The sequence below is a fragment of the Chiloscyllium punctatum genome, chromosome 3 (assembly GCF_047496795.1).
Source record: "Chiloscyllium punctatum isolate Juve2018m chromosome 3, sChiPun1.3, whole genome shotgun sequence".
Classification (NCBI taxonomy): Eukaryota; Metazoa; Chordata; class Chondrichthyes; order Orectolobiformes; family Hemiscylliidae; genus Chiloscyllium; species Chiloscyllium punctatum.
In genome coordinates this window covers 136,894,225-136,916,498 of record NC_092741.1, presented here as the reverse complement: position 1 = coordinate 136,916,498, position 22,274 = coordinate 136,894,225, and the positions used below count along the sequence as shown (strand labels likewise).

Sequence of the window (22,274 nt, the reverse complement as noted above, 5' to 3'; positions counted from 1 at the left end):
GCATCTATGGAGAGAGAAACTAAGTTGTTGTTTTGTTCCAATATGCCTCTCCTTGAGAACTCCTTTTAGTATTTGTGGCCTGACCAGATGAAGACAATTCAATCAGCACTCCTCTTTTTAACCCCCTCAGTTGACTGCTTTCAAGATTTTTTGTTCTTTTTAACATGGAGCTTTATCACACTTCAATTAAAACATTGTACTAGTCAAAATTATACAGCCAGTTACTAGGTTTTCCTGAGTAAAAGAAAGTTTTTTTTATTACTTACCCCAAGAAAAATAATAAAATGTGGAATAAAACACAGGTGAAAAGTTTAAAAAGGGAACGGGTTTAGTCCAATAGGAACAAAAAGCACATGCAGTTTAAAAAGTTCTTAGAATCCTCAAGTTTATACCGTTATCTTTTTGTGAAGGCCTGTATCCTCAGTGGTAACAAAATTTATAGAATCCTTGAGTTCTTGGTGAATGAATGTTTCTTCAATTTGCTTTATCATTAGTGCTGGCTTTTGAGATAAAAACAAGGCAGTGAGGAGAATGAGGGTCTTCCAGTTCTGTTGTTACTAATCTATTTGTCTTTCTCTCTCTGCTGCTCTGTCAAACAGCTACTGAAATATGGTTCACTTGTGTGTCCCCAAGTCTGGTTTTCAATCTGGATAGTTGCGACAACCTTTCATGAATGATAATCTATACAAATTGAACAAATGTCTACTAAAACCGAAAGTGCAAGTTTCTTGCTGTCTATTTCAGTTGATGATTTCCATATCTTTGAAGAAATTCAGTTCAGATGATTTGTTTACAGCACACTGGTTTTTTGAACTTGCCTCAATTTGTGGCGAGGGAATCTCAATAGTCATTTTAGGTCCATATTTCATTTTTTTAAAAATTCAGTCCAGGAAGGTCTCAGATATAAAAACCAAATGATAGAATTTGAACATTTATAATGTATGTTTTACCACCATCAAGACAGTTGACCTTTAGTAAACTAGGTAAAAACAATGACTGCAGATGCTGAAAACCAAATACTGGATTAGTGGTGCTGGAAGAGCACAGCAGTTCAGGCAGCTCGTTGGATGCTGCCTGAACTGCTGTGCTCTTCCAGCACCACTAATCCACCTTTAGTAAACTGTCTCTCCATTTTCCTCACATCACTTTCAGTCCATCTTCCTTTGGCCTGATTTAGGTCTCAGGTGACCATTTTTCAAGGAGGAGAGTACCCTTTGACTTCTGTCCCCTCAGTGATGTGGACAGATCTGTTTGGTCATGTCAGGTAAATTAATCAATTAGGATATGGTGAACAAAAAGGCAAAACAACAGATAGAAATCCTGGGAAGTTGCACTTACCCTACCTCAAAGGTAAGAACATGACGTGAGGTGCAGAATTTCTGCTCTCAAGCCTTGTTGTTCTTGTTCTCCTCAGTATTTTGCTGAAGTTTATACTGAAACCAAATTGAAACTTTTCACAGCTATTGAACTATGAGAAGATCCTTGTTGTTTACTCCAGCTCAGAAATCCTGATATGTCTCACAGCTGAAATATATAACCAACATGGCTGCACAGTCAAGGGCACATCTAATTCATTCTGACACTTAAGAGATGTGTTTATATTGATGTCAGTGAAGTGTTTACCTCACCAGCTTGTGGATCTTGCACAGATGACTACAAACCAAATATCAGCAGCCCAAATGACTGACTGAATTATTTTTAATTGCTCATTTTTCCCAGTGAAAAACAACAAAAACTTTAGATTTTGATTTTCTGCACAGTTATTTTACAGGAAAATATATGTAGAGTTGTATTTGCATTCTTTAACCAAACAGAAACTCAGACTCCTGCAATATCAATTAAAGCATCACATCATCAGTGCTAATTGCACTTCACATATTGATCTCACTATTCAGCAGTTCACATCCAAAGCACAGCAATTAAATTTCAGATGGTGTAAAATGAATACTAAGGCCACCAATGAAGCTGTCAGATTTGAGCAAGTGGCTATGCCAAATTCCATCAGTCAGGAGATCACTGATGATCAGGAAACATAAGCTACAACCTGCATGGAATTTACTGCAGTCATCTGCCTTATGAACTCATACCAAGCCAGTTTAAGTTTAGAATGGAGACTGAATTGAATCAGATAGTGTCATTGTATCCTTTCACAGAGAAATTAATTTTTCAATTACATCCATTATTTATACCATGTCTAGTCATGCATTCAGGAACTCAACATCTGTGATTAATTACCTTTTTTATTCCAATTGTCTCTTTCCGTTACTCCATTTTAGGATTTTGTCATTTTATACGGCATTTATCAGGGTTGGATATTTCACTTTGATGCCTAACAGCGTATCACTAAGATTACTTGGTGCAGGTATAGTATATGCTTACCTCTCAATCTCTTAAATGTCTGAGCATTGACAACCATGTCCAAATGTATGCCACAAAACTTACATGACACACAGTCAAGCTGCAGCATTTTCTGAAGTGCTGCCAGAAAGCATGCAACAGAGAGAAATTATCCTATTTTATTTTGTAAGTTAACAACTAAGAATTCAAACCTTAAATTATTATGTTTCAAACAATATTAATGGAAAGAATTTTTAAAATCAGTTGAAATAAAAAGTATAAAATATCGACAAGGAATTCCTCACAGAGAAGTTGGGGAAGGCAAATGCGAAACTCTCATGGGGAATGTGGAGCATGCCTTTAAATATATATCATTTTGAGTTGGTTTTTGCAGTGTTTATGTTGTAAGTACTTTATTCCAGGGAGATCCGAGCCACAGCTCATGCAAGGTAAATGTCCCACAATTTCCACAATACCTGATTTCCAAAGAAACTTCTGAACACATTCATACTTGCACTTAAAAAAACATGAATTGAAATTCAAGATGTGTCATCTGGGCTCAGTGCTATTTCTCATTTGGTAGAAAAGTTCTAAATTCACCTTTAGTCTTAGGGATGGGGAAGTGACTTCTGTGTAAAGTCAGTCAAATTAAATATGTCCCTCATTTGGCAGAGGATTAAAGCTTTGCACTGCAACGGTATACTAGAAGTCTGCAGGACACCATAGTTAAACAACAAGGCACACCATGCTGACAAAGGTTGTGAGATCCTGACTCATTATACCATTGCTTATTTATAATCTGTTTTGGCGTATCATTATCGTTTTCTGTTTCTGTTATCGCATTTCATCCTTCAGATAAAATTAGACCATTGGGCTATAAATGCCTCAGGATGGCTGTTTTGTGATCAGCTAATAGGAAAACATGTTTTAGGGTTGCAAAGCATCATCTAAAGTAAACTTTCAAAGTGTGTGTGTGTGTGTGTATACACACACAAAAAATGTTACACAAAAAAATTCAGAAAATTAAGCCCTTACTAGGTTCATGCACCTGATTGGATGTCTCAGGTTGGCTGAATTAGATGGACAGAGGAGGTTAAGATCAAATCTTAAGCTAGTATGCTTCAGAAACTACAAGTAACATCAGCACCTGAGCTGGCCATTCAGCCCCTTATGCCTGTTTTACTATTCAATACGAGCTTGGTTGATATGCACCCTAACTGCATCCACCTAGATTCCTTAATACACTTCACTAGCAAAAATCTATTGATCACGGATTTCAAATTATTAATTTATGGCTTTTTGTGGAAGATGGCTCTACACTTGGATGGGAATTACACAAGAAAGTGGTCCTTGAATTTTCTTCTCAGTGACTTTGCTCTGGTTTCAAGGTCTTTGACTCCTCCATGAGCAGAAGTTTTGATCTGCTCTGTCAATCTTTTTCATTTAACCTAAATTATGCTTTAACCTTTTTTTTAAAGGAAAATAGAACCAGTTTGTGTACTTCCTTCTTCATTTACCTGTTAAAGTCTTGGGAAAATGCATTAAATTCCTCCCAAGGTCAACCTATCATTCTCAGATATAGTGTCAAGAACCGTACAAAGTCCTCTTGATGTGGCATAATGATGACTTTTTATAGATGCAGAAAATTATAATTCCTTTTTATATTTTAGTCCCTTACATATAAAGGCTAATATTCTTGATATGTTTTTGATTACGTTTTGTATCTGTACACGGACCCTTACATTTCTTTTAAACTCCACTATGCCCAACTCTTCCATGTGAAGAAATAATTTAATCTTTATTAATTCTTAAGTGGATGACTTCATACTGACCTGTACTGAAATTCATCTGCCATAGTTTCACCTATCTACTTAATCTAATAATATCTTTGTAATTCTATGCTTCAACCCCCACTACCTTCTGCACCACCTTATCTTTATGCAATCAGCAAATTGGATATATGGCTCTCTACTCTGTTACATAAGTCATTAACAAATATTAAGAACAGTTGAGGTCAGTACACAATATTATGAAACAGAGCTGAAAATGTGCTGCTGGAAAAGCGCAGCAGGTCAGGCAGCATCCAAGGAGCAGGAGAATCAACGTTTCGGGCATCAGCCCTTCTTCAGGAATCTGAAGGCTCCTGAAGAAGGGCTGATGCCCGAAACATCGATTCTCCTGTTCCTTGGATGCTGCCTGACCTGCTGCGCTTTCCCAGCAACACATTTTCAGCTCTGATCTCCAGCATTTGCAATCCTCACTTTCTCCTCGAATATTATGAAACACCATTAGTCAAGACAAATAGTGAAATCTGTCCAGGTGCACATTGAGGTAAAAACAATGACTGCAGATGCTGGAAACCAGATTCTGGATTAGTGGTGCTGGAAGAGCACAGCAGTTCAGACAGCATCCAAGGAGCTTTTGGATGCTGCCTGAACTGCTGTGCTCTTCCAGGTGCACATTGAGTCAGCCCAGCTTTTCCCCATTGATAAACTGTAACTAGCCACTGTTCCTTCTTTCATTCTTAAGCATTAAAAAATGAAAGATCACAAAGGCCAAAATAAGCAGAAGAAAAACATTAATATCCACATATTTTCAGACTTAGGAAAGAACTAATTTGGAGTTAGTGACAAAATGGGAACATGTTCCATATGTGTGCTGCTGATGAGAGTTGAGAAATTGTGTTTATCACCAACAGTGCACACACAAATAAACTGATCCCATTGATTCTGGATTTCAATGCTCTGAGGATATAGGCAACAATTAGCATCTTGTACGTATACTTTTAAAAAGTGGTCTAGTTTTAATACAAAGTTGCTGAATAGCTGAAAAGTGATGCCATATGGCTTGAGCTTTAGACCAAATGATGCATTTCACCTAATATAGTTCTCTTAATTGCATTATTCAATTAAAGGTTTGTTTGACATTACAATGGTATGGTTGAATAGTATGAATGTTAACAATCAATATTACGAGCAGTAGTAAACTAAACTCATCCATTTGTGCTAATATTCTCTCAAAGGATTAAAAAAGCATATTATTAATCTAACATCAACATAATCGTTACACATATTTCTTATTGATATGTAATGGATTAGTCATGGTCAATTTGATGGTGCACCTTCACAATGTGGGAAAACATTTCTTCTATGAACCACATTCTTGCTAGCTGGGATGTAAGCCTGCTGGATTTCTATCAGGCACATAAGTGATCACTTAGAGGTCCTTTTTGTGCATCCCTTCAAGTGACAGTGATGACCTACCTCATCTGTTGGCCAATCTGTGATGGCAGCCATTGTGAGCAGCCATGTGGCCTCAGAGGCCAAGTTGCTGGTGAAACAGCAAAGCCAAAGTCCAGGACTGGCAGACAAGGTAGGCAACGTTTTGTGGTAGGGACTGCAGGTTTAAAGAAACAAGAAGAGGGGATACTGGAGGTCAGGGAAAAGGATGGAAGGAGTGGTGTAAAGTAGTCAGCCTCTGACCCCTCTCCCAATGATCATACAAAGAAATAGACAGGTCAAGGACCTCACACCCCTAGCTGGCAGCAGGCCAACCATTTTACCAATCATGAAGGCTGCCACTGTTCATGTTTGCCAGAAACAGAGAATCACAGCCCTGGCATGGAGGGCTTTGAGTTGTCATTAATTGATCATTTAAGGGCCTTAATAGGTAGCTGGGTGTTAAAGTTGAGCTCAAGTTTCTTTTGGTGCAACGGTAGAGTCCTTACCTCTGGGCAAGGAAGCCTGTATTCAAATCTGACCGACTCCAGAGGTGTGAAATAGTAACTCTGAACAGGTTGCTTAGAAAATAATCTTAAAGTTGAGCAAGGGTCCCGGAGTTGACAAGAAGATGGTGGGTATGGGAATCGTCCAAATACCAGCTGCCCAATTATCTTCTTCTCCCGTTACTTTTGCCACCACTCCTTTTGGGAAGTGACAGTTCGAATCGGTGAGTTCTCACATTTCTGAGCTGACATTGCTGCTACTTCAAGTATCTGCTGCATATATAAACACAAGAGACCTGGGGTAAAGTATCTGCCTTAAGTGCTCCTAGTCCATGGACCAGGAGCACCGCTGTAGAGTTTGATTGTACTTGAACTTTGCAAGTGTTCCAGCCATCAGGATGAACTCATTGATGTATTAATAAGATCTGAACCTGAAACCTCAGTTGCCTGTTCCCTCACTGATGCTGTCTAATCTGCTGCATAGTTGCAGCTAGGAGAAAGTGAGGACCGCACATGCTGGCGATCAGAGTCAAAGAGTGTGGTGCTGGAAAAGCACAGCAGGTCAGGCAGCATTCAAGGAGCAGGTTAATCGATGTTTCAGGCATAAGCTCTTCATCAAGAATGAGGTTTGTGGGCCAAAGGGGGTTGAGAGGTAAATGGGAGGGGTCAGAGGAATTGGGAAGATTGAAAGGAGAAGTTGTTGAAGGTGAAGACCAGTTCAGCCAGTTGAATGAGTATGTCAGTGGAATGTACTGGTTGGGTCAGCATGAGAGGAAGAAACAGAGTGCTTGGAAGCCTTTGTCATGGTGGATAGATGTGTATAGGAACTGGAGGTCCAAGATGAAGATAAGTCCAGTCCTGGACTTTGGCTGTGATGTGCCACCAGCAACTTGGCCTCGCTCACAATGGCCGGGGAAACAGAAGTCATGGAGGAAGTGGAGGGCATGGATGGTGCCCCAAACGTAGGTGGGGAGTTCCTGGACTAAGGGAGACAGGACAGTGTCAAGGCATGTAGAGGAAAGTTCGGTGGGGCAGGTGCAGGCTGAGACAATGTGTTGACTGGGGCAATCAGGTTTGTGTATTTCGGGTAGGAGGGACGTGGAGGGCATGCCACCCCCTCCCCCTCCTCCTCCCATTTATCTCTCAGCCCCCTTGACCCAAAAGCCTTATTTCTGATGAAGGGCCTATGCCTGAAACTTCGTTTCTCCTGCTCTCAGATGCTGCCTGACAGGCTGTGCTTTTCAAGCACCACACTCTTTGACTCTATAGTTACAGTGTTTTATGGTTTTGGTTTTCAGCACATGAAGTATTTTTCTCATCACCTTCTATATTCGATTGTCTCACCAATTCCCAAAACTAATCTGCTGTTCGATTCAAGGTTCACTACCTTCTTTAATTGTCTGAGATAAAAAATCTCATCAAGGGCTTTCTGAAAGTACACGTATCAAAAACTCATTGGCTAACTCTCCTCCTCTCATTTCAGTTACCTCCTCAAAGAATTCCAGTAGATTAGTGAGGCATGACCTATTGCTTGAAAACTCATACTGATTGCTACTTATGGTTTCTATGCTCTTTGCATGAACAGCAAAATGTCACGTAAATGCAAAAGCACTTTTTTCCACAAAGGATGTTTGTTGAACTAATTCATTGTTATATTTTGCAATTCTGTATTTAAAGTCTATGCTCAAGGTTACTTCCGTAACCCTGGTGGGGAAATTTCCATGACACTAAAAATGTTACAGCATCACGAAATGCCTAATATATATGGATTTTCATGCAAATTTTGTTGAGCTCGTATATCCAAAGACGTCCAAGTAAGGAAAGTTATGCCAATCTTGGATGAATTTTCTTAAAGAGCTTGGCATCTTTCCAATTCTCCAGAAGACGACCTTCTTTTACTTGTAGCAGACGGAATCCAATGTTCATCCAGAAAAGTAACGACTCTGCACTTGTAGTGAGTAATTTATATATTTTTTCACATTAAGCGGTCTGGAAATTTTAAAGAAAGTCTCCATCCACTGAAGATACATGAAATACCTAGGTAGAATATGTTTACTCCCTGCTCGTCATTACAGCGATCCAAATAAAATTGTAATTTTACATCACTTCACATTGAAATTAAAGTGCTTGCATTACATAGCCCTGCACATCTTCAGTTAGTGAATAACTCCCAAATCTAGAACTTTATAAGAGATTTTTCCATCCTGGAGACAAACTTGATCTCTTTGCCATATACAACGATCATATCTTTCTTCAGCAAACCAGAAACACAATCAATGCAACTTACCCTTAATTTTTTTTTCAGCAGATAAACATTGACTTACCCAATCTGCACAGTCTGGAAGTAGTAAAACTGATATATCTATTTATTTCCTCTTTACACCATTTTCTTTACTCCCTTGAAAGCAGGGGCATCGAGAAAATACTACTTCAGCCAAGTTGTTGAAAATGTAGAAAATTGTGAAAGCAGTAAAGACCAATCAGCTTATTAAATCAGCCCAACAAGTTTTTCTCTCCCCACAGATACATCTATCATAGAAAGGCTTCCATCCATATATGACATTTCATGACCTCAGAACTTTCTAAAATGCTTTACTACTAATTAAGTTGTTTTGAAGTGCAATCACTCTGTGTAACATAGGAAATGTAGCTGCCAATTTGTACGCAGCAGGTTCTTACAGACAGCAATCATTTCAGCTACTAGTTGCAAGGAAAACATTGTTTAAGATTCTCCTGCTTTTCATTAAATCACTTGTGATCTTTTATATCTACCAGAAAAGTGCAAAGGATCTGCATTGTAGTGTCTTAGCTGAAAAATGGAATTACTGAAGGTAATAAATAAGACAATGAGTACATATTCAGTTATCCATCTTTATGTTATATATCCTCTTTGATAATTTCATCAAAAATTACTCAATTTAATGCTAACACAGATGGCACCCACATAACATTTAAAACATTGTCTTTTATCAGTGATTTCTTTTAAGCACAAACAATATTGAACTAAGCTTATTAGCTTCTATTTAAATTGTATTTGCCCCCTAATCCTATAATATTGATCAGACATTTTAAAAAAGTAAAATATTGTTGTGGTTCTGTTCGCCGAGCTGGGAATTTGTGTTGCAGACGTTTCATCCCCTGTCTAGGTGACATCCTCAGTGCTTGGGAGCCTCCTGTGAAGCGCCTCTGTGTTGTTTCTTCTGGCATTTATCGTGGTTTGTCTCTGTCGCTTCTGGTTGTCAGTTCCAGCTGTCCGTTGCAGTGGCCGGTATATTGAGTCCAGGTCGATGTGTTTGTTGATAGAATCTGTGGATGAGTGCCATGCCTCTAGGAATTCCCTGGCTGTTCTCTGTTTGGCTTGTCCTATAATAGTAGTGTTGTCCCAGTCCAACTCATGTTGCTTGTCATCTGTGTGTGTGGCACGTCTGCAACACAAATTCCCAGCTCGGCGAACAGAAACTCAACAACATGCACCCGAGCTACAAATCCTCTCACAAACTTTGAAAAGTAAAATATCCCTAATAATAAAGAGATGATTAAACTATTGAAAGTAATTCATTGCTGTCTATCATGTGCCAAGGCAATACATTTTGCACATAAGAGAGAAGTAGGATGGACATTACATTTGTTTATATTGTTTCATAAACATACTTGGAACACATTTCTTTCCATAAAGTGTTAAGACAACCATTAATCACTAGCATGTCCATTAAAATAGCACAAAGAAATGTTGTACCAGTGCTTAACCAATTGCACAATAATACCATTGCCTGTAACTTGTGGCCCTCAATTAGCTGAATGCATACATTCAACATATCTATATTTCAAATTAGAGAGTTCTGGATATAGGTTTGCTCGCTGAGTTGGAAGATTCGTTTTGAGATGTTTCATCACCACACTATGTAACAAGATCAGTGAGCCTCTGGTGAAGCGCTGGTGTTATGTTCCACTTTCTTTTTATGTGTTTACGTTTCCTTGGGTTGGAGATGTCATTGCCTATTTGGTGATAACACTTCCTGTGTTGGTTTTGTCATATCCTTTTTTTTCTCAGAGGGTGGTAGATGGGGTCCAAATCGATGTGTTTGTTGAATGAGTTCCAGTTGGAATACCATGCTTCTAGGAATTCTCGTGTATGCCTCTGTTTGGCTTGTCCGAGAATGGATGTGTTGTACCAGTCAAAATGGTGTCCTTCCTCATCTGTATGGAAGGATACTAGTGAGAGTGGGTCATATCTTTTTGTGGCTAGTTGATGTTCATGTATCCTGGTGGCTAGTTTTCTGCCTGTTTGCCCAATATAGTGTTTGTTACAGCTCTTGCAAGGTATTTTGTAAATGATGATTGTTGTCTGTATAGAATCTTTTAAGTCCACTAGATCCTGTACAGATTTACAAAATACTTTGCAAGATCAAGTATCCTTACATACAGATGAGGAAGGACACCACTTTGACTGGGACAACACATCCATCCTGGGACAAGCCAAACAGACACGCACAACAATTCTTGGAAGCATGGCAATCCAACTAGAACTCTATCAACAAACACATTGATTTGGACCCTATCTACCACCCCCAAGAAGAAGAACAGGAAATGGCATTCCCTACACAGGAAATGACACCACCAACCCAAGGAAACCTAAACACATAAATAGAAAGCAAGACATAACACCAGTGTTTCACCAGAGGCTCACTGATGACGTTACCTAGTAAGGTGACAAAACTTCTGAAAACGAACCTTCCAGCTCAGTGAGCAAACTTACATCTAGAACCTCAACCTGAGCTACAAATCTTCTCAAAACTCTTTAAATTAGAGAGTGTTATCAGATATTGCTTAAGAGTGAAAAAGTGGCTCTAAAAACCTGCATGCATCCTATTCAGTTCTGAAATAAGCCAGATTAAAGTGTAGAGATATGCTGGCGATTTAAGTTAATCTTGAATATGCCACAGCCTGGCAATTGCTACTTCTTCGGGAATCCATTTAAGGTAGAACTTCCCCATCATCAGTAGATTAGGAGAAGGAGGGGTTCACCTCAAACATAATGCCTCAGATATAGCCGGGTGAAAATAGACATTCCATTCCATTTGCTTGCAAGAATCCCTGAAAATCTGTGGCTATGTTTGTATCTAATCAGCTCTCCTTGCAAAGGGTAGAGTGAGATGGACAGGGGTGGGGAGAAGGTGGTGTTTAATAGACCCCTTAAAATTGAATTGATAGGCACAGCCACTACAGAGCAAATAAGACACAGGCGTTGACAATTCTTCCCTTGGCAACAGTTCTTCATTTTACTCAAAACAAGGAAACCTCCACAACCTCAATAATTTACTCAAGCAGAGATTAGAACCAAGATTTACAGAGATATTTGAACACATTATTTATAAGTTATAAAATCAGACTAGTTAAGATTTCATGTAGGTTCATTGTCTTCGCAACTCTACTGCAGTAATAAAAACAATATAATGGGGATTTGAGAGAAGATTTCTGTCATAATTTTCATCTTCCAGCTTCCTCATAAGAAGCCTATAGTTTCGTAATGCAAATGACACAAGACAAATTGGAACAAAGAAAAGTTGGCAATCCAGCACAAGTATATTTCGAGCAAAATTGATATAATTGAGAGAAAAAAATTGCAATGCATTTGTAGAGATTCTTTTCACAGGTTTCCTGAGGGAAGAGGGCACGGAATTCCCAAGAGCCGCATCCGACTGATCCCACCATCTGGCTTAATTGTCAGTCGCACATGAGTTAGAATATCTTTCATTTCTGTGGGGTAGGAGTGTTGCTGGTGTGGTTTGAGCTAAAATTGAAATAAAACGGAAAAAGCAGTCAATACATGCTAACTATGATGAGAAAGGGCATTTTCTTCAAATCAAACTGTTTTGGAAACTTACCTTTTAGAAGGAGATGACGCATAAGAAGAACTATGAGCTATTGCCCTCACAATGAGATCATGTACCAATGACACAATGAAGCATTCTGACACAGAATTAAACAATAGAGGATGCTACAGGTATTAGACCTCATAATGAGCTGCTTAGTCCATGTCCCTTGTCTTTTGCATATTATTCTAATGTTATGTTTCACTTTCCTAATTTACATCAGTTGTGCTTTTAACCAAGCAAAAGGAGTAACAGAAGATAATCAAACAGTTTTTTTCATTAAAGTTATCCTCCTTAATTGAAACAACACAAGAGCAGAAGTGTAAATTTTATCCTATAACAGTGTACTGAAGTAATTAAAGGAAGCATGTTATGTTGTCAGGAGAATAAAGAGTGACAGAACTAGTATCTTAGAATGGCCCAAGATGTCATTAACAGAATGAAGTGTGGTTATCAGTACTCTAAATTATGATCCTTTCAATAGATTTTTTTTGGATTTTAAGGAATAGATTTTATTGACCTGAACTCCAAGTACTACCTGAGGGAAGAATATCAAGGATGACATGTCTTAACAATATCAATTTTCTTTCTTACTTTATAATTGAAATGAAGGTCTAAGACAAGTTTAAAGGGCTTAAAACAAATATACATCCCCAAGGTAGTTGACATTTATACCAGAGCACTGAGGAAGAAACTGATGACAGTCATTATGAAAGAGTCAACGTACAGTGTGCGGAAGAACAGATTAAAAGCAGTAGTGCACAGCCAATATAGTGCAGATATTCAAAATAGTGATAGTGGTTATATTGTTATTAACACAGAGGATAATTCCAGATCACCTACAGACGTACTGAACCTTTAATTGCAATGAGAATTTGTATAGGAGTCATACAGCCAAAAAATGGCTCAGAATAAAAAATTTGAGCAATAAAATTCAGTAATTATCTGTAAGAGTTGTATGGATTGTGCTTAGCCTCAAGCAAGATGATGGAATGTCATACCAGATGGGTGTTAAGGAAATTTCAAAGAGAAGGACTTCAAATGGGGAAAAACTGAACTGCAATCTCCTTTTAGTCATCTCAGACTGTGAAAATGATGGGAGAAAAGAAATCAGTCTAGGCAAGAAACATTTGTGTTTTCTGCTTTCAAGAATACACAAAAAAGGGAGTTATAAGCCAGTTTTAACCCTGGTCTGTGTACCTTGTTGCAACCAACTTGGGGCTGGAGGTGAGTTTAACAATTTGGGGTATCCCATCTGGAACTGTTATAAATTAGGGAACCACATGCAGGGACTGGTCCTATCAGGACACAAGCATCTACAGACCTACTCAATTCTAGGCAAAATAATTCACTTAATTATCAGCATCAAAATTAAACATAACTCAATAAATAATAGTCAACATGGCTTTAAAACTAACAGTTATGACTGATAAATTACCCTGATTTCCTGAACGAAATAACTCAAGTGGACTGTAATAAATACTGCAACATTGTTTAAAAAAGGCACTGATAAGGTTCATGAGAAGGGCTAACGCCTTAGCTCACATGGGCAAGATTAGGCCATTCAGCCTTCTAGCCTACTCACCACTTGCTGGTCGATCTCTACGTCAATTCCATTTTCTTAGCTCTAATACTCAGCATATCCAACTAACACAAAGCAGCAATCAATAAATACTGAACTATCTTGCCAAAGAGGCAGAATACAAGTCAGACCTTTGGTCAAAGTAACAACATGAGCATTGTGACCAGTCCTGGTGGTTTAGGTCAGACAAGACATTCAGGTGCCTGAGCAGTGCAGACAACAGATCTTTGGTGTCTCGGGTCAGCATGAGGCGGAGAAACAAAAGTATTGTTAGTGCAAAGAAAAAGTAAGTGGCTACCATGTCCAAGTAGGTGAGGCATTATTAATTCTGAATAATATTTTGAAATAAACTGGGAACAAGCTAAGAGGACATAGCTTAAAACCAATTAAACGTTAATTTCAGGACTGCCGTCAGGAAGTTACTTTTCACAGGGAATAATTAACTCACACTTAGGAACAGGACATTAAGCCTGTCCCACCCAGCCTCATAATCATTAAATATTGTTGCAGGTGGGAAAACAGATAGTGAAACTCATTGTAGGTAGTGCAAACCGGGCAGAGGTGGGAGTCACTGAGTATCAAGAGGGTTATTAATACGTTGGAAATAATTCTGTGAAGTGTACCAGACAAATACCTGGAAGAGAAAGGTCACCTTATAGGGAAGGATTGGACAGACTTGACTTATATATGCTGGAACTCAGAAGTAAGAGGCAACTTGATTAAAACATACAGGATCCAGCAAGGTCCTAACAGGGTCTTTTTTGAAAAATACAGATCTGCCATTTAAAAAGGGATAGACAAATTCTTTTTCTCTTAAATGGTCATGAGCCATTAGAACTCTCCCTGAAAAGATAGTGGAAGCAGAGGCTTCCAATATTTTTAAGATATAAGTGGATAAATTCTCATCAAGCAAGGGGATTAAAGGGTAGGTGAGAAATTTTGGATTTGAGGTTACAATCAAATCAGCCACAATCTCAGTAAATGGGGTGGCATGGTGGCTCAATGATTAACACTGCTGTCTCTTAGCACCAGGGATGCAGGTTCAATTCCACCCTTGAGCAACTGTCTGTGTAGAGTATGCACCTTCTCCGTGTGTGTGTGTGTGTGTGTGTGTACGTACTCTGATTTTCTCCCCCAGTCCAAAGATGTGCAGACTAGGTGGTTTGGCCATGCTAAATTGTCCCAAAGTGTGCAGATTAGGTGGGTTAGCCATGGAAAATGCAAGGTTGTAGGGATAAAGTAGGAGGGGCAGTGTGGACTTCATGGGCTGAATGGCTTGCTTCCACACTGCAGGGTTTCTATGATAAATGGTGGCGCAGGGTCAAATAGCTAATGGCTGTTCCTGGTCCATATATTCTAATCCTTCGAACGGGTAGTCCATCAATGCAACCCAAGCACTGAGAATTGCAAGAATACAAATTCTAACCAGTAGCCTGTGGTAGGATTTCTCAAGAATATCAGATTAGCAGTGACACTGTAAAGGTTAAAGAAGTTGTTAATTAAAGAGACATTATAACATTATTGGCAGTAACTAAGCTGAAACTTACCCTGAAAGGAAGTTACAAGGACATAGCTGAAGGTTACAAGCTATATGAATTAAATAGTTGTTGATTTTATTTCCACAATTAGGTTCAGATATTTAAATTCACACTTATTTATTGTTGGTAAAGAATTAACCCAAAAGCAGACTCAACAATGGAAATCTACATTTATTTCAGCTCCCCCATCCCTGAACCACTAGAGAGAAAGATTATTTAAAGTTCAACTTGTTCCTCATTTGAAAGAAAACACTAACTATATTAGCAAAATAAAGCAGCTGCACAGTCAAGAGGAAGACATAAGTCTGTGAAAGTCCCTGAAGTTGCTGTTTCACACAACAGCCCCTGAAGCAGCTCTCTGACAGAACAAACAACTGCAAAAAAAAAGCAATTCTCATCCCCAAGGTAGATCTGCAATGTACTGCATGAATAAACCCAACCATTACTCCCACCGCGCAGGATTCTGAACAGGTAAGAGGTTTCAAAACATGACATGATCCTGAAGAATGCCCATCAGAGAGCTAAGACCACCACACGTAAAAAATTAACAAGCTTTGGAGCCTGCAGTGACTCATTTTATGGAACACATTCTTTTTCTAACTGGACATACAACCTATTTTATATGGTCGACTTGCACAGAGGGTCAAGCAGTTTTCACACAAAAGGAGCATCTGTTTAGAATGTTTAATCATTAAATTTTCTTGATGAAAGGAGACCAACATAGAAAATGGAAATATTTTGTTAAGGAACCTGATTTTCAAATTGAAAGTGCTATTTGAGGAAAAGAGCAAGATCTCCTATTGCATAAATGTATAAATTTGTTATTTTTATAGACCATTTAGTCATAGAGGTTGTTACTAGATACTTGCAATTCCGCACACAGACATACATAGTCACTATGGGCGGCACAGTGGTTAGCCCTGCTGCCTCACAGCATCCGAGATCCGGTTCAATTCCCGCCTCAGGCAACTGCCTGTGTGGAGTTTGCACATTCTCCCTGTGTCTGCATGGGTTTCCGCCGGGTGCTCAGGTTTCCTCCCACAGTCCAAAGATGTGCAGGTAAGGTCAATTGACCATGCTAAATTGTGTTAGGTGAAGGGGTAAATGTAGGGGAATGGGTCTGGGTGGGTTGCGCTTAGGCTGGTCGGTGTGGACTTGTCGGGCCGAAGGGCCTGTTTCCACACTGTAAGTAATCTAATCTAAGGTCTGCATCATGGAAACAGGCCCTTCAGTCCAATTTGTCCATACTGCCCTGATCAATAGGATTTATTGATTGAAGAGACAACAGTACAAATAATAGCCCTTCAACAAACAATGAGGTCAATAGGAAATACAAAGAGGGGTACGACTGAGGTAATTTGGATTTTACAGGCCAGACACTTGAGATAGTGAGGGAACTTAGCCAAGGACAGCAAAATCCAAAATAGATGTAATATAGCATTAAGATCTGAATTTTCGCAGGTTAGGGTAGATTTTCAAGTTAGCTAAAATTGACCAGAGCCCCAATACCAGGCCCCTTCCCTGAACTTGCCATTCACCTTTTTAATTGGGGTGAAGCAAGTTGCAATCTGTATGCCTGTGGTTCATAAGGTTTCAGCTGTACCTATAAAATGGCAGCCACTTTCACAGGTCAAATTTTCATTAGCAAGATCTCCAAAGTACAAGATAAAAGTACACATTTTTCAAGAAAAGATCTAAATTTGACAGAGCTCTTTGGAGAGATATGGTACCTTTTCAAAGAGACAAGAGAACCATTTTGGATAGATCCAGACAGACCATTTAGAGAGGTTATTGAGCCTTTGGAAGAGGTCAAGTATCCTTGGGATTATTAAATATGAATGTGAATTTAAATGTTGTAAATGGGCTTTTAGTAATCAAGCACCTTTTTAAAAAGCTTTCAATCGAGCTTTACATTATCTCAGCCTGGGTCCACAGGTTTGCCTGTTATGGATATGCCATCATGGATATGCTATTATGGAGTTGGAATGGTAAGTTTATTGGCAAAGAATGATGGAAAGGAGACATGGGTTGGCATAAGTTTGCAATGGTTGGTACAGGATTTTAGAAGGGACCATGTAGATAAGTGGGGGAGTCATGGGCTGGAACAAATTGGCATTGTGACTTTGAAAGGCCATGACAGGAATGGAAGAGCATACGTTGGCTTGGAGTGTATGAGCAGCCTTGTGTGTTGAGTAAACTGGTTAGAGGTACTTTTGGAGGGGTGGTCATGGAGATTATTGGATGAGCTGTGATGGTGAGGGAGCACTTAAGCTAGCGTGAGAAATGTGAGGGGCAAATGCTAGAGGTGATCGCTTTCCTTGCAAGTCCTAGATCACCAAAGCTTTTTTTCACACAGCCTACCTCTGCCCCAAATAACTGCCTCCACACTGTTTCCAGGAGCAGCAAGCCTGAGTCCAGTTAACATAATCAACCTAACCCCTTACCCCAATCACCCAGAAAGTAGATTAAAATGCCTGGTGTACATTCTCCTTATACTTGAGTTGAAAGTGAAGACAGAGGGTGGTGGTGGAAGGTTGTTTTTCAGACTGGAGGCCTGTGACCAGTAGAGTGCCACAAGGATCGGTGCTGGGCCCTTTACTTTTTGTCATTTACATAAATGATTTGGATGCGAGCATAAGAGGTACAGATAGTAAGTTTGCAGATGACACCAAAATTGGAGGCGTAGTGGACAGCGAAGAGAGTTACCTCAGATTACAACAGGATCTGGACCAGATGGGCCAATTGGCTGAGAAATGGCAGACAGAGTTTAATTCAGATAAATGTGAGGTGCTGCATTTTGGGAAAGCAAATCTTAGCAGGATTTATACACTTAATGGTAAGGTCCCAGGGAGTGTTGCTGAACATAGAGACCTTAGGTTCATAGCTCCTTGAAAGTGGAGTCGCAGGTAGATAGGATAGTGATGAAGGCATTTGGTATGCAAACCTTTATTGGTCAGAGTATTGAGTACAGGAGTTGGGAGGTCATGTTGTGGCTGTACAGGGCATGGGTTAGGCCACTGTCGGAATATTGTGTGCAATTCAGGTCTCCTTCCTATCGGAAAGATGTTGTGAAACTTGAAAGGGTTCAGAAAAGATTTACAAGGATGTTGCTAAGGTTGGAGGATCTGAGCTACGGGGAGAGGCTGAACAGGCTGGGGCTGTTTTCCCTGGAGCGTCAGAGGCTGAGGGGTGACCTTATAGAGGTTTACAAAATGATGAGGGGCATGGATAGGATAAATAGACAAAGTCTTTTCCCTGTGGTCGGGGAGTCCAGAAGCAGAGGGCATAGATTTAGAGTGAGAGGGGAAAGATATAAAAGAGACCTCAGGGGCAACGTTTTCACGCAGAGAGTGGTACGTGTATGGAATGAGCTGCCAGAGGATGTGGTGGAGGCTTGTACAATTGCAACATTTAAGAGGCATTTGGATGGGTATATGAATAGGAAGGGTTTAGAGGGATATGGGCCGGGTCCTAGCAGGTGGGACTAGATTGGATTGGGATATCTGGTCGGTATGGACGCGTTGGACTGAAGGGTCTGTTTCCATGCTGTACATCTCTATGACTCTATGACTCAAAGTCTTGGATGACCTAGAACCTTGCACCTTAATAACACAGATTAGAATAGCAATGGACTAAAAGTAGCCAGCAACCCTGTGCTATGACCATTAGAAGCGGGAGAAGGGAGAAAAATAGATCTTATAATAGATCGAGTTAAGACTGTACATTACATCACAACCTTTTGCTTTCAGGACCTACAAATGAAAATCGTTAGGTTCTAAGTTAGATAGCATGTACAATCAGATGTATGTTTGCTTGGAGGCTCACTGAAGATGTTACCTCGTATGGTGATGAAACGTCTGAAAATGAACCTTCCAGCTCAGCGAGCAAACCTACATCCAGAACCCCAACCTGAGTTACAAATCTTCTCAAAACTTGCATGTACAATCAGAGTCAGATGCCAGTTTACATTGCCTCTGTCAGTTTAAAGATTAGGGACTCTTGTAGCAGAATGGTAGTGTCCCTACCTTTGATCGAGGAGGCTTGTGTTCAATACCCAGCTGTTCCACAGGTGTGTAATAACATCGACAAATATCGCTTGATTATAAAATATCTGCATTTTCAGTTTCTTTTGCTGATGTTGGAAATTCTTTGAAAACGCTAAATTATTTGACTGAACTATTGATTTAATGTTGAGTTGCTTTTTAAGAAAGGCTCCTAATATTTTCTTTCAACTTAAATAATTTCCATTCAAACTTCATATCAAGCAGATTATAAATTCCTAAATCAGACTGGCACATAACTCTATCAATGGTATCGCTCAACGAGATCACTCTTTGTTTTAAGATGATTTTTTTCCTTTAATTGAGTCTTCAGAAGTTGGGCAACCTGTTTCAGGGTCTCAAACTTCTGTAAGACACAAGGATATATGTAAGTGTTCAAAGTAACTCTTTCCTCCACTCTTCAGTAATGAGAGAGTAAAGGTTAATATTAAGGTTAGGGTTATCTCAGTTACTCCTGGAACCATGCAACACAACAGGAGATCATTCTGTCCAATAACTCATTATGTTGAAAGAGCTTCTCAATTAATCATTCCCAAAGCTACTGTAAGTGTCTCTGTTACCAGAGAAGCCATTTAGAGTCATAGAGTCACAGAGATATACAGCACGGAAACAGACTCTTCGGACCAACTTGTCCAAGCTGACAAAATATCCTAAATTAATCGAGTCCCATTTGCCAGCACTTTGCCCATATTCCTCTAAACTCTTCCTATTTATGTACACATTCAGATGTCTTTTAAGTGTTGTAATTATACCAGCCTCAACTACTTCCTCTGACAATTCATTCCATACACACACCAAGTTTCTTACATTCATAGTTAGGAATTTTGGGTACAATATGGCTCCATGCATATTCTATTTAGTTTCTTGACTGGTCAACAATAATACGATTTGAGGACGTCTGACTTCTATCTATATATACCTTAGTAATTGGCAGCAATAACTTCCATTTCAAACCACGGCAGTCTTTCCACTTTGTAGCAATTCTTTCTTTTTCTTCTTCGGGAGTTATGGAACATCCTTCAATTTTACAACTGTCTGGGAAGTTACCTGGTGACAAAAAGGTGAAGAAAATGTTTGAATGCAATGTTAATATTTTTGCCCCTAGATTTTACTTAGCTAAGACTGTTACCTTTTTGTTGCTGCAAACTATACAGGGAATTCTAACTCATCTCAGAAAAGGAAGGTGGATTAAACCAAAAACAGGAACTCAACCCTATACACTGCAAATTCACCTTCCTCTGGTTTATCAAAGCAGATAGAAGGCCATATTGATAACTCATTTTGCATCTGACCTCCTTAAGTCTTCCCTTTATCTCCAAAGATCTCTTTAACTTCTCATAAAGTCTCTGTATAAAAAACTTGGCCATTTTTCTGTAGTAACTTCAATGACAGAAGAAGAATTCTATACAGTACTGTTTATGAATAAACTAATGCATTGCAGAGATTTATCTTCCATCCCTTATATTTTTTCACTACTACATTATACACTTGGCTTCAGGGTGACATCCTTGATGCCAACATATCTCTCGCACCATTTTAGTCAACCTCCAGTCTTCAGGGTCTCCTGTGACTATCAATGATACAAATATCTCAGCAAGAGGTCCAGCAATCACTTCCCGAGGGTACACCTGATCAGGTCCTGGGGATTTATCCACTTTTATGCATTTCAAGACATCCAGCTGTTCCCTTTCTGTAATATGGACATTTTTCAAGATGTCACCATCTATTTCCCCACATTCTATATCTTCCATTCCTTCTCCACCATAAACACTGACGCAAAATACTCATTTAGTATCTCCCACATCTCCTTCGGCTCCACACATAAGCTGCCTTGCTGATCTTTGAGGGGCCCTATTCTCTCCCTAATTAACATTTTGTCCTTAATGTATTTATAAAAACCCTTTGGATTCTCCTTAACCTGATTTACCAAAGCTATCTCATGTCCCCTTTTTGCCCTCCTGATTTCCCTCTTGAATATACTCCTATTGCTTTTATACTCTTCTAAGGATTCAATTTGATCTCTCCTGTCTACATCTGACATATGATTCCTTCTTTTTCTTAACCAAAACCTCAATTTCTGAAGTCATCCAGATTTTCCCTACACTTACCAGCCTTTCCTTTCACCCTAACAGGGATACATTGTCTCTGGACTCTTGTTAGCTCATTTTTGAAGGCTCCCATTTTCTAGCCATCCCTTTACCTCTGAACATCTGCCCCCAGTCAGCTTTTGAAAGCTCTTGCCCAATACCATCAAAATTAGCCTTCCTCTAATTTCGAACTTCAACTTCTGGATCCGGTCTTTCCCTTTTCCATCATTATGTTAAAACTAATAGAATTAGAAAGCTAGGGAACGATAGACCGGTGAGCCTGACATCGGCGGTAGGCAAGTTGTTGGAGGGAATCCTGAGGGATAGGACTTACATCAATTTGAAAAGGCAAGGACTGATTAGGGATAGTCAACATGGCTTTGTGTGTGGGAAATCATGTCTCACAAACTTGATTGAGTTTTTTGAAGAAGTAACAAAGAGGATTGATGAGAGCAGAGTGGCAGATGTGATCTGTATGGACTTCAGTAAGGCATTCAACAAGGTTCCCCATGGGAGACAGGTTAGCAAGGTTAGATCTCATGGAATACAGGGAGAACTTGCCATTTGGGTACGGAACTAGCTCGAAGGTAGAAGACAAAGGGTGGTGGTGGAGGGTTGCTTTTCAAATTGGAGGCCTGTGACCTGTGAAGTACCACAAGGATCAGTGCTGAGTTCACTTTTTTCATCATTTACATGAATGATTTGGATGTGAACATAGGAGGTATAGTTAGTAAGTTTGCAAAATTGGAGGTGCAGTGGACAGCGAAAAAGGTTCCCATACAGTACCACATCTTGACCAGATGGGCCAATGGGCTGAGGAGTGGCAGATGGATTTTAATTTAGATAAATGTGAGGTGCTGCATTTTGGAAAAGCAAATCACAGCAGGACTTATACACTTAATGGTAAAGTCCTGAGGAGTGTTGCTGAACAAAGAGACCTTGGAGTGTGGGTTCATAATACCTTGAAAGTAGAGTCACAAGTAAATAGGATAGTGAAGAAGGCATTTGCTATGCTTTCCTTTATTGGTCAAAACATTGAGTATAGGAGTTGGGAGGTCATGTTGTGGCTGTA

General features: G+C 39.5%; 2 protein-coding genes across 2 annotated transcripts in view; both read right to left on the bottom strand.

Moving 5' to 3' along the window:
- The window catches only part of LOC140465522 (doublecortin domain-containing protein 2), a 137,686-nt gene extending 136,300 nt beyond the window's left edge, over window positions 1–1,386 (bottom strand). The window contains exon 1 of the mRNA XM_072561086.1: window positions 1,344–1,386. The gene's annotated coding sequence lies outside the window, so the exon portion shown is untranslated. The remainder of the gene's footprint in view (window positions 1–1,343) is intronic.
- Window positions 1,387–10,197: 8,811 nt separating this feature from the next.
- Window positions 10,198–22,274, bottom strand: part of allc (allantoicase) — a 37,475-nt gene continuing 25,398 nt past the window's right edge. The window contains exons 11-12 of the mRNA XM_072561056.1: window positions 20,035–20,162; window positions 10,198–11,852 (exon numbers count right to left, since the gene is read on the bottom strand). Coding sequence (XP_072417157.1) covers window positions 11,709–11,852; window positions 20,035–20,162 — 272 coding nt within the window. The 3' untranslated portion in view covers window positions 10,198–11,708. The remainder of the gene's footprint in view (window positions 11,853–20,034; window positions 20,163–22,274) is intronic.